This window comes from Nipponia nippon, unplaced genomic scaffold (genome assembly GCF_047370975.1).
Source record: "Nipponia nippon isolate SJK-2023a ecotype South Korea unplaced genomic scaffold, ASM4737097v1 scaffold_13, whole genome shotgun sequence".
Lineage (NCBI taxonomy): Eukaryota > Metazoa > Chordata > Aves > Pelecaniformes > Threskiornithidae > Nipponia > Nipponia nippon.
In genome coordinates this window covers 183,324-195,822 of record NW_028262324.1, presented here as the reverse complement: position 1 = coordinate 195,822, position 12,499 = coordinate 183,324, and the positions used below count along the sequence as shown (strand labels likewise).

Sequence of the window (12,499 nt, the reverse complement as noted above, 5' to 3'; positions counted from 1 at the left end):
AAAATAAATAGAAAGAGCATGTGGAAGGACAGAAGGGAAAAAATTGTTACACCACTCTATCGATCTGTGGTCTCTGGACTTCTGCATGTGCAGCCTTTCTGTGGCAGCAGCACTGAGCTGGAAAAGCTGGAGAGGAGGCGGATGAGCAGAGAGACTCCTTCCTCAGGGGTAGGAGACTAGACAGGCTCTGCATCTCGGAGAAGAGGGAGGTGAGAGGGGATAAAAGAGATCAGCAGCTCGCATCTGAAATGGAGGTGACTGGGGAATGATTCCTCCTGCTTTGGTCCCAGGTGGGCAGTGAAATGCTCTGATGGTGGTTTCCAACAGGGAGCTCTGCTTCACATGGGGCTTAGCTTGGCTGCCAGCAGAGCTGTCATGGGGAGATGGAGGCCAACATACAAACATGCTCCAGACAGCAGTAACACAAGGTGGGGTTAGGAGCAGCTGAATGCAACCCCACATGTGTTACTGCCGCTTACAGCGAGCCAGATGACCCTTCCCCAGGGAGAAGCACCTTTGGAGTGGGACTGGATCTGCACAAGCCTTTAACCATTGATGGCAGCTCAGTTGCAAGCAGCTGCCGGGGCATGACTGGGATGGAGGCACGACGTGCTGCAGTGTCAGTGGCTCTCAGATATTTTGACTGCCAGACTCCCTAAGGAAAGTGCTGCAGCAGTTTTCTGCCTTCACTGCAGCTCGGAGGGGCTGTGAGCAGGAGAGCAGAGAACCTGGTACTCTCTTCCCCCAGGATGTAGGCACTGATGCTACGTATGGTATTGCTGCAGCCTCTGATTTTGTTCCAGGCTTCTCGGTACCCTTGTCCTCAGCCTTCAGCACCTGATGACATCCAGGAGGCTGATCCTCCGCGAGGCCCTCATTGACAGGAACCACAGAGTCACCGATGTAAGTCCTCCATGGGCAGCCTGGCCATCAGCAATCAGGAATGCTTTGTGGGAAACCTTGTGTGGTGCTTCCCAGGTAGATTTGAGGCTGAGGGGGAATCCAAGGTGCTGCTTTGAGCCTGGGAGCACTGTGGCATTTGTGCCCTCTCTGCACAGGGGGGCAGCCACTTCATACTCATCAAGTGGTTCTAGGAGCAATAGAAGTGCATGGGGTGGGCTGGGGGCCCTAGAGACCTGCTGAGGGTGTGGATGAGCAGAGGGAGGCTTAGTAAAACCTCCCCAGGTCTGGGCGGTGGATGTAGGAGGTGCTATTTAATCTGCTTCCTGCACCACGCAGTGCATGGACACGAGCTGCTTCAGGGTGCAAAGCAGAGGGGAGCTGATGGGGTGAGGCTGAAGGTGGCAGGGTGCCTTGAGACTGCCGGTGAGCTTTTGGGTTAAACACCAGTGCTAACCGAATGGCTTAACGATGATCCGGGGCACCGTGAATGCCTCTGATGCCTGTCTGCCCCTCTGTTCTGTGCTGTGGGTCTTGCTCCCTTCCCACCCCAGCACCAGGGCTCACTGGGCCCTTTGCGCCAGTGGGAAATGAACACGACCCAAAAATGAACTGTTTCCTGCTGGCTGGGTGTGCAGGCATGGTTCAGCAAGTGCTGGGCAACCAGGGCTCAGTGCCAGGGCTGTGAGCAGGGCCAGGAGGAGGAGAGGCGGACAGCCCTGTGATGTGCTGTGCCACTGTTTGCCCTTCCCACGGGCAGCCTGACTCACCCCCGCAGTGACATGTGCGATGCAGCTCTGTGGCCACCAGACCGTGAGCCTGAGTGGCACAGGCACATCTTTCCCATGTTGCCGAGCTGGCTGGATCAGGGAGCAGGTCTTGGTGGAAACCAAGCATTTCCAGGATGGTTTTTAGCTCGATGCAGCTCACTGCGTAAACGTTCATGCCCACGTAGGGACAGGGACTAGACTGACCCTTCAGCAGCACTCCATGTTCGCGCTGGTTTGAGGGGACCGAGCTAGGGGTACTTATGCCACTGTAAGGTCAGAACTGCTCTGCAGCCCAATCCTTTGTCCCTGGCTGCCTCTACAGAGGCCTCAATGGGCTGAGGCCAATTGTATGAGGTTCAACAAGGCTCAGTGCCAGGTCCTGCACTTGGGTCGCAACAGCCCCATGCAATGCTATAGGCTTGGGGAAGAGTGGCTGGAGAGCTGCCTGGCAGAAAAGGACCTGGGGGTGTTGGTCGACAGCCAGCTGAATATAAGCTGGCAGTGTGCCCAGGTGGCCAAGAAGGCCAGCAGCATCCTGGCTTGTATCAGAAATAGTGTGGCCAGCAGGACCAGGGCCCTGATCATCCCCCTGTACTCGGCACTGCTGAGGCTGCACCTCGAATACTGTGTTCAGTTTTGGGCCCCTCACTACAAGAAGGGCATTGAGGTGCTGGAGCATGTCCAGAGAAAGGCAACAAAGCTGGTGAATGGTCTAGAGAACAAGTCTTATGAGGAGTGGCTGAGGGAGCTGGGGTTGTTTAGTCTGGAGAAGAGGAGGCTGAGGGGAGACCTTATTGCTCTCTACAACTGTCTGAAATGAGGTTGTAGCGAGGTGGGGGTCAGTCTCTTCTCCCAAGTAACAAGCAACAAGACAGGAGGAAATGGCCCCAAGTTATACCAAGGCAGGTTTAGATCAGATATTAAGAAAAATTTCTTCACTGAAAGGGTGGTCAGGCAGTGGAGCAGGCTACCCAGGGAAGTGGTTGAGTCCCCACCCCTGGAGGTATTTAAAACACGTATAGATGTGGTGCTTAGGGGCATGGTTTAGTGATGGATTTGGCAGTGTTAGGTTAACAGTTGGACTTGATGATCTTAAAGGTCTTTTCTAACCTAAACGATTCCATGATTCTATGATTCCCTTGTGCTAACAGCAGCACTCACGCTGATGAGCTGCTCCAACCAAAAAACCAAAAAACTGGTTTTGCCAGGTTGGTTTTTGATTGTGCAGCCCTGGCTGCACAAGGGCTGTGGGATACAGAAATAGGGCAGGCAAGACTGGATGCCCATCCAAGAGCAGCCTGAGACCCTCTCCCTCAGCTCAGCTGGGAAGAGACACATCTCCAAGGGAGAGAGGCTATTTCAACCACTGCTCCTTTAGCAAAGTGGGAACAAAGCCCTTCCTGCTATTCCAAGTCCTGTTCTTCTCAGGGACTTGAGTTATTTGCACCCCTTTTTTCTCCTGGTGGTTTGAAGGGGTTTTTTTTCAGAGCCTCAGCTATTCACCCAGCTTTATCTCTGGCTTCTGCATCCATCCAACCTTTGCTGCTGTCTTTCCCAGCCACTGTACTACCGCTTTCTTGGGCTGTACTTCTCCTCCCAGAAACGTGTGTTTTCCAGGGACTGAGCTATGAACCCAGATTGTACATCCCCTTCAGCCTACTGAGAAGTGACCACCTCCATGGCTGTGATTTTGGCCTCTGCTGGGAAATTCTTGCGTGTTTGTGTTGGTTTGAAATCAGGCTGGTCACCTGCAGACCAAGTGGTCTGTGCTGGCTGTGCTGATACTCAACGTGCCCGGTACTTCTCTGGCTGTCCTTCTTCGTCACTAACACTAAGTCAATGTCTCTTCTGATGCAGACTCTGGATGTGCTTATGGCTTCTGTGGTGTTTTACACCAAGCTGTCATGCCTGGGGATGCTCTGACAGCTGTCTTGCGCCTCCCACAGAGAGACTGCTCCAAACCCCTGCGTATTAGTTTGCTCTGCTGCAGGTGTCTCCGCGCTTTCCTTGTCAAAAGTGCCCCAAGATGGCTCTCAGGGGCTTCTCCATGGTATATTTTAGATTTGGAAACTTGAGCCAGCTTTTATTCAGTGAATCCTGGAGTTTGGGAAGCTGTAGGGGAGGGAGTTTGGTTAGCTCTAGCTTGTTGATGGAGGCAGATGAGGAAAGTATGGTATAAATAGGCTTCTTGTGGGGTTGTGCCCTTCCTCTCCACAAGCATCTCACTTCTTTTTTTCTTCCACGCTCCCCTTCCCCTTTTCTGTGACATTTCTACAGTTGCTTTGTGACTGCCAAGCTCTCAGGCAGTTTTGTTTTCTGTTTGTAGATCTACATTGAGTTGGATTTGCGCTACCAGCCTCCAGATGGCTCAGCTGGGACCTGGGCTGAAGAGGACTTTGTCTGTCAGATGAAAGACAGGTACCGAAATCCTGGGAGGAGCAAATTTCTGGGCAGCTTGTACAGCTGCCTTTGCCAGTGGCAGCCTTTGGGATGCAATCCAGCTTCATTTACTCTCCACCTCTGGCCAGGCTAATGCATCTCTGCTCTACAGCAGCAATAAGTGAGCAGGGATCTTAGAAAGAAAATACCTTGTATTCAACAAAGACCCCGTGACTGCAACAACCCACTGCACCCTGGGAGTCCTTTCAGACTTGAGAGCATTTCTGCAGCCTTCCTGGCTGACTGGGAGCAAGATACTGTGGCTGCAAAGTTGCAGAGAGCATGGCTTTGGACTGTAGCAATCCCAGGCATCCTGCACACAGGTGGTGCCCAAAGCCAGGAGAGATGCAGGTGTCTGGGCAGATAGGATGACAGGCAGCAGCAAGGTCTGGGGAGTGTTGCTTCTGGAGTGCCAGAAGCAAAGCAGCAGGCACACAGGGTGCACAGTGGAAAAGCATCGCTTAGGAGGATGCTCATGTCCCTGCCAAGAGCCAAGCAGGAGCATGACTGTGGCACTGTTACTTAAATGGATCAGTGAACAGCTGCAACACGCTTGTTTTTTTTCAGCAAAGCATCTGTTTTTCTTACAGTTCGGAGTTAATCATCCGCAATCCTGGATTTGAGGACCTGGAGTAAGTAGCCCTACTTAAGTGTATCAGCTCACCCTCCTGGGAGGAGGAGAGCGCACAACCCGCTCATCAGGACTGAGGATGTGGCATGTGATGTGGCAGGGGGTTTGCAGGGCAGCTGAGGGGCTGAGGGCGAGCGAACTGGACAGGAGGGCCGCCGCACTGGGCAGGAAGCTGGCGAAAGGCCTGGAGACTGATGAGGAAGAGGAGGAGGAAGATTTCTGTGATGTGTCCGAGATGGAGATATTGGGCATTGTCTTCAGCCCTGTGAAGAGGTATCCGTGGTGTGCTCTTCTCTCTTGCCCCTACTTGGGCACTGGGGTGGAAAGTGCCAGCTCACGGGGTGATTTCTGGGGGAATCCTGCATCTCTTGGCATTTTGCTTTTGAAAAATGTCAGAGACCTTCAATCTCTAATGGCCCCAAACAGGGACTGTTGGGGATCTGCTCCTTCCGAGGGCAAGGATCCATTGTTTGCCAGGGTTTGCATTGCCCCCATTGGTGGGGGGCTTGCTCAGGTCCATGTAGATGAAGAGACCTGCTCACCCGGATTGTTTTTCTGTGCAGCCGCTCCAGACTTTGCTCCGCACGGGACCTCTTTGCCACCCCAACCCCACAGAGCTTCCAGGTACTGCAGCATTGGGCGCGCGTCCCTACAGCTGCCTCTGGCCCCACAGCCAGTCTCACTGCCTTGCTGCAGGCCTGGGCTTCTCCAGTTGCCACGTACCCTGGTGAGGCCTCTAGCATGAAGATGCCTTCTTGTTTTGTGTGGCTTCCTTGGGCAAGGTGTGAGATTCCCTGAACGAACTGCACCCATGAGTGCTGGCTCCAACATCAGTCAGCCCAGAGCAGAATTTCTTTTCAGGCCATGTAGTTAGCTATGGATGTACAGGAGAAGGGAATCAGCCTGACAACCACATGTGCCACTGCAAAACACTCCTGAGCAGAGCTTTGGAGAGCACCCAGGCAGGGCTGGTGCCTGCCAGCTTCCCCAGGGCCTTGCCTGGACCCCCAGGGACATCTCTGGGACATGGCTGGGGGTGGAGGGCTGCTGCAGAGGCTTTCTTGGAGATGCCAGGAGGCTGGTATGAAGCTGTGGCTCTAGCCGATGCTCTGATATCAGGTTTATTTGAAACCACTGTGAAGTTTGGAAGTGGAGTTCAGTCCCATCTTTTGCCCTGCAGATTTCAGGGCAGGTCTCCCAGCCTGGCTATGCATTTAAATCCTTTCCTGGTTCTAAGTAAACATGGACTCTCATTTGGGTCTCCTGCCTTTCAGGGCTGGGTCCTATCCACCAAGCAGGAAGCTTTTGTGGGGGATGGAACTTCCTACCATCCTTTTCTTGAAGCTGTTATTCTTCACCTTAACAACTGCCTAGTTGCTTGTACTGAGAGCAAACATGAGAACATTTCTCCCATGTCTTAGACCCACAACCAGTTGCGACAAATGAGACAGCCGCATTCCAGTCTTTCCAATGGTGTCTATCTCAGTAGGATTCAAAGAGAAATACTGACAGAAGATACAAAGAGCATCTTCTCCAAGATGCTCTGTGCACCCCACCATGTAGGAGCAGTGGGTTTGCATCCCCTTGGGATCAAGGACTGAGTGGGGACAGTGCCGCTGCCGGGACAGTGCCACTGGGGAGGCTGCTCTTGTCAAAGAGGATTTAACACTTCATTTCCTTGCTTGTCTGAAAGAAACAAATATCTCAAATACCATTTTGGTTTGTCCTGGCTATAGCAGATTTCAGCAGCCATGCTCTTGCCTGCCCCAAGCATCCACCCCTGTGGCAAGAGGGCCCTGCACATTTGTGCACTGGTATTGCCAAAACAAACTCAAGATGGAGCTAGAAACGAGGAGAGTGCTGATCCGAGGGTTTTCTCCCACATTTTCTTAGGTTGGGATTAATATCATTGAAGCACAGAAGCTGGTGGGGGTGAACATTAACCCCTTTGTGGTAGTCAAGGTTGGAGAAGAGAAGAGGCACACAGCGACACAGAAGTCAACAAACTGCCCCTTCTACAACGAAGTATGTGATATGGACAGAGGCTCTGTCCTTGGCCTACTGGTGTTTCAAGTGGCTGAGGCCATCCTTGCAGGGGATGTTCGGGATGCAGGTGCTCTCAGGCAGAAGCGCTTGTGGGGCCATATTGGGAGCCCGGGGCTCAGCTGTCTTGCTCTTCTCTTTCAGTATTTTTTGTTCGAATTCCATGAGCCAAAGGACATTTTATTCCACAGACTCATAGAGATCTCGGTAAGTATGTCCTCCTCTGTATTCTTCGTTGGTAACTGATGCAGCCCAATACTTCTGGATGTGGACGCTGGAAGTGATGGGCAAATCAAGGGTACCAGTACCAGGCAGGTTTTCCAGCCAGAGGCACCTGCCCTGCAGAGAGGCCAAAGGACCTTCCTGCAGACACAGTGGGGCAGAGACCCAGCCCCACTCTGAGCCAGCACTGGGCAGTGCTGCCTTCCCACCTCCTCTGTGTCAGGTTTTCTCTGCATCCAGTGACTGAAGTGGGGCCTCTGGGGCATTTTCTTGCCCGTTGCCTTGCTGCCCTGCTGTTTTGGGGGCGATTCCTTGCTGCCCTTTACCCTGGAGCCTCATCCTGCAGGTTGTGGAGGTAAATGACTGGTGTGAGGGGAGCTCAGCAGTGATTTGTGCTTGTAGAAAAGCCCAGGCAGGCAGAGAGCAGTCTTCAAAAATCCTCTGGCCCAAAGCGCAGGGGCTTCTCCAAGACATGGGACTTTTCTGAAGGTAGCTAAACCCAGCCAGCATCTCCTTTGCCACACAATCTCCAGCGCTTTCCCTGTGAAAGGCTGCACGTCTCTTCTGCTGGTGTGGGTTCAGCAAGCACGGATCAAGGCTTGGGTTTTGGGAGAGACATTAGCCTGGGGGAGGAATGGCTCTGCCATGACCCAGCAGGATATGGACATAGGATCCCTTGCGGGAAAGCAGATCTGGCCTTGGTCTGTCGTAGGGGTTTGGCTCATCTGAGGCTGACAGAAGAAGCTGAATTGGTTGCACGTGAATTTGCCTTGGCCCAGGTTTGACTGAGGGCTATGGGCTGGTGGGCTTTGTAGGAATGGTTGGGTAGGAATGGTTGGGTAGGAATGGGTTTGCCCCAGGGCTAGTTCAGATGGGTCAATGTGTATGAGGAGCTTGCAACCGCTGCCCGAGCTGTGTGTTGGAACAGGCATCTCCTAGCAGTCCTGTCCTCCTCAGAGGTGTCTGGATGTGTCACCTGGCTGCCCATGTCTCTTGGTGCTCAGGGGGATTTGTGCTGTCTGCAGGTTTTTCACTCAAAGAAGATACCATTCCTGGGAACATGCATAGGAACGTTTAAGATGGATGTTGTGACGGTGTACAGCCAGCCAGGTATAACCAACTGCACTGTGTACCTGCTCCCTGACCCCGGCATTGTCTGAAACTGATGTTTCCTTCATGCTCTGCTGGGTCTGGTGAGCGCCCTGTCTTTAAAGCGCTTAGTTCGCATGAGGACCAGCACTTGCTTCTCCTCCCAGCTGTCTGAGGGCTGGTGACACCTCCTGCACCTTCAGAGGCAGGGTCAGGGCAATCTTTGTGCACACATAGTTGGGATGGGAAATGGTAACCTGGGCTCTTCACAGGGAACTCCTTCCCTTCCCTCTCAGATCACAGGTTTTTCCAGAAGTGGGCTGTTATCAGTGACCCCACGGACACCCGGTCAGGTGTGAAAGGCTTTGTGAAGTGCAACATCTCCGTCACTGCACGCGGGGACGTTGTGGGCTCCCTTCCCACCTCCTCCAGCAGCCGGGATGAGGATATTGAAAGGTAAGTTCAGTGCAGTCTTGCATGGCCCTGGGGAAAACAGTCACGTGTCTCTTCACGCTACCTTTTTTGCCCCATTTTTCCCCCTTCTGAAGGGGAAAGACCCAGGGAAAGAGACCTGTGGTGGAGCAGGATCCAAACCTTCTGCAGTCAGGGCATTTCCCAGCATCGTGTTTCCTGAGCTCCAGGAGAGAGCCAGAACATGAATTTGTCTTTCAGGAACCTGCTGCTGCCTAAGAGAGTCCCTGCAGAGAGACCGTGGGCCAGGATCTGCATCAAGCTGTATCGTGCCGAGGGCCTGCCCAGCATGAGTGCGGGCATCATGGGTGGTTTTTCCAAGATCATAGGGGATAAAAAAGTCTTTATCGACCCATATGTGCAGGTCTCGTTCTGCGGGCAGCAGGTAAGTCTGCCAGGGGGTCTGCGTGGGGCCAGGCTGATCCTCCTTTGGCTGTGCAGCAGCATGCACTGGGCTGATGCTGCCAGGAGCCTTCATGGGACACAGCAATCCCACCAGAGAGAGGCTGGGAGAGCCCAAGTCTTGCTGTCTTTGGCAGTGGCCTGAGCTGTGTGGCTGTGGATGTGTGGTGTCTGGATGAGAAGCCTCTTATGGGACTTTTGTCTCTGCAGAGAGCTGCATGGGGGACAGCCACTGGCTGAGCTACAGGCTGTGCAGGCAGAGATTTCATATCCCTAAATGTAGGGAGAGGGTCAAATAAATCCTGGAGCAGAAGTCCTCTGTGGCAGGCTGGACTCAGCCTGACACCCTTGGGAGAGTTTACTGAGCTAGTGGCCCTTTTCCTGCACCTAAGGCCAGGGTTTCTGGTCCTGTGATGTCCATTAAGATGAGAATCAGTCCCTGGGCAGCCTGGTGTGCCTGGGGGTGCTCCCAGGGGACCCTGTAACACCTCTGGGTCTGGTGGTGCTGCCTACTTGCTTCCGGTGTTCCCCTTGGCTGTGCAGAGCACAGCCAGGGCCGTGAGACAGCCCCCCTTGATGAAGCACAGAGAGAAATTGATGGGATAGTGGCAGGAGCAGGGACACTGCCACCTCCAGAGCTTGCCCAGCACTGTCTGCAGGTGGGACAGGAGGACATGCCACTTCCAGAGAGGCTCTGCGGCATCCCTTGCTCTGGCCACTGGCTGGGCCTGTGTGGCTTTCACACTTTCTCCTTCCCAGGGGGAAACGTCAGTGGAGACCAATACCACCGAGCCTGAGTGGAATGAGCAGATCAGCTTCATCGAGATGTTCCCGCCTCTGGCCAGGAAGATAAAAGTCCAGGTGCTGGATGATGCTAATGTCGGTGACGTGGCCATCGCTACACACTACATTGACCTGCAGCAGATCTCAGACCCTAGCAGGAATGGTGAGGTCTGGCACAGCTGCCCCTGGGGCAGGTTGTCCTGGGCAGCCCCATGCCATGCACCCTCTGCTCGGGCATGGTGGTCTCCTGAAGGTGGGAAGCAGGAATGGCCAAAGCATGCTCACATCCCTGTGTCCTGGGCTGTCTTCTTGGGGGAAGGTCTCTCTGCAGCAGCACCCTGTGGTGTAATTAGACCCTGTCCCTGTCGCTGCAGGCTTTAACCCCATGTTTGGCCCAGCCTGGGTGAACCTGTATGGCTCCCCCCAGAACTCAGCTCTGCGGGACATCCACAAGGACCTCAACGAGGGCATGGGCGAGGGGATCTTCTACCGCGGGCGCATCCTTATGGCCATCACGGTAGAGATCTTCAGCAGCCCCAGTGTGGCAGAGAGGAAGCCTGGGGACAAGACGAAAGGTGCCCTATGCAAACTGAAGCTGAAGAAGAAAAGTAAGAAATCCAAAGAGAGAGCCAAAGAACTGAGCCAGCTGCCAGGAGAGGAGGAGGCTGGGGGCTCTCAGGAGGTCGAGCAGCCTGGGGAGGTCACTGTGGAGGTGGAAGAGCTTCATCCACTCCCTGAGGTGAGTCCTGCCATGCTGGTGTGGCTGACCCATGCCGGCCCGCGGCATGCACAGGCCTGATGGGGAGGAGGCAGTGGGATCATTTCCTGGTGTAACAGTGCTGGAGCAAACCCAGCCTGCCCATTGCTGGGCCATTCAGAGTGCTCTCAGCCTCTGAAAGGGCTGAGGCCACACCTGCAGCCACAAAACTGCCTCCCACATTAAGGCTGGAGCATCCCCACATGTGCTGCCTTCCTGGCACAGGGAGGACTCTCATGTGGGTGTTATTCCCAGGGCACAGCTGCCAGCATGTACTTTTTCTCCCCTGGAGCCAGGGAGCTGTTAGCTGGCTCTGGGTATCCACTTGGTCTGGGAAAGGCAGGCAAGATGCAGCTGTGTTGGTACAGTAGCCATCCCTTAGCCTGCAAACCTGGTCAGTGGCTTCACACAAGCATCAGCCAAAGCCCTGGCTCTGCACCAACCCCCCAGGATTTCCGAGAAAACTTGTCCTGCGTCTGGCAGCCCAGAAGTGGTGACCTCAGCAGCGTGCCACTGATGTCCCTTGGGAGGGCTGGCAGGCACTGGCTGTGCCCTGGTGCTCTCTGAATTTCTGCTGAGGCAGTGTTTTGGCATACAAGGCACTCGGGCTGATTTCTGTCTCCTTGCTTAGAATGCGTTGGGGAGGAAGGAGGAATTCCTCCTCTTCGCTGCCTTCTTTGAAGCCACTATGATGGACTCATCTCTCAGCTCCAAGCCTGTCAGCTTTGAAGTCTCTATAGGTGGGTATTCCCCAGGGCCCCATGTCCAGAAACGATGGGAACAGTGCAAATCTCCCACTGACAGCTCAAGTCAGCACTGTGGTCGTAAGGTGCCAGCCCTTGTACAGCTCATGCCTCCGAAACAGGAACTCAGGAAGGGCAGGGGATGAGGCCAGGGAGTGTGCACAGTGCTTTAATTACCTTAAAAGTCTGGATGCCCTCCTATGGGATTGAAGATTTGCAGTATTTGTCTGAACTGCCTGTTTGGGGAGAGTGGTTGAAGCTCTCTTGGGAAGTGGGGGTGAAAAGAGGTAGAAGGGTTTGGGAGCAAGAAGGGGAAGCTGGGATACTGGGGTTGGCCATGTGGTGCTGAGGGGCTGTGACAGCGGGTGATGAGGAAACAATAGTAGGAGAGCAGGTCCAAGCCCCTGCCTGCTAAGCTGGATGCTGGTAAGTCTTCCTGAGTGACTGCTACTGACCCCAGTGTAGGGGTGTAGATGGCAGTTAGCAGGCACTTGGTGGAGCTGGTGGAACTTGAAGGCATACACAAGGACTTCCTTGCAATTGCCCGGGTCCCTGTCAGACCCCCTGCTTGTCTGTGTGATGCTCTGATGGTTGGATGCTACTGAACTGCTAGTTCCAAAAGCACTGCATGCCCATATGCTTCTCTTGGCAGGATGATTGCACTCTGATTTTGCAAGCTAGTAAACTTGCAAAGTGAGCCCACTTATCTGTTTACTGTTTAATGCTTAACTTCAAGGAAACTATGGCAAAGCTGAAGAGGTGGTGACCAAAGCGTGGAGAAAAGTGGAAAAGGGAGAAGTGAAAGAAGAAAAGCAGCCTTTGCTGGACCCTGGTTCAGATGGTGAGCTAGATGTTGAAGTCCTGGCCTCAGCTTCAGCAGCACTGAACAAGTCAGTGACGAAGAGCCAGAGACCGGAGCCCATGGAGTATGACAGGTGAGTCTTCTTCGTCCTTCTTTCCCACCTGCCCAGGTCCTGCCCCAGCTTCCCAGGTTGGTTATTCCAGATGTTATTAGAGGTCGGCTCAGCAATGCGACTCCTATGCAGGTGCTTCTCCTTTTTGCAACCCTGCAGCTTGCCATGGCCTAGCTGGCTGCCATTGCCCATTAACCCTACAGGCCTGTCCTGGTTTCAGCTGGGATAGAGTTAGTTTTCTTCTTAGTAGCTGGTAGAGCGCTGTGTTTTGGATTTAGGATGAGAATAATGTTGATAACGCACTGATGTTTTGGTTCTTGCTGAGCAGAGTTTAC

General features: G+C 53.7%; 1 protein-coding gene across 1 annotated transcript in view; it reads left to right on the top strand.

Moving 5' to 3' along the window:
- The window catches only part of LOC104020015 (fer-1-like protein 4), a 40,841-nt gene that overhangs the window by 2,045 nt on the left and 26,297 nt on the right, over positions 1 to 12,499 (top strand). Inside the window, exons 3-16 of the mRNA XM_087749326.1 lie at positions 804 to 903; positions 3,997 to 4,088; positions 4,700 to 4,741; positions 4,852 to 5,013; positions 5,304 to 5,364; positions 6,634 to 6,765; positions 6,928 to 6,990; positions 8,031 to 8,115; positions 8,391 to 8,550; positions 8,767 to 8,950; positions 9,727 to 9,913; positions 10,125 to 10,489; positions 11,139 to 11,247; positions 11,987 to 12,185. Coding sequence (XP_087605452.1) covers positions 804 to 903; positions 3,997 to 4,088; positions 4,700 to 4,741; positions 4,852 to 5,013; positions 5,304 to 5,364; positions 6,634 to 6,765; positions 6,928 to 6,990; positions 8,031 to 8,115; positions 8,391 to 8,550; positions 8,767 to 8,950; positions 9,727 to 9,913; positions 10,125 to 10,489; positions 11,139 to 11,247; positions 11,987 to 12,185 — 1,941 coding nt within the window. The remainder of the gene's footprint in view (positions 1 to 803; positions 904 to 3,996; positions 4,089 to 4,699; positions 4,742 to 4,851; positions 5,014 to 5,303; positions 5,365 to 6,633; positions 6,766 to 6,927; positions 6,991 to 8,030; positions 8,116 to 8,390; positions 8,551 to 8,766; positions 8,951 to 9,726; positions 9,914 to 10,124; positions 10,490 to 11,138; positions 11,248 to 11,986; positions 12,186 to 12,499) is intronic.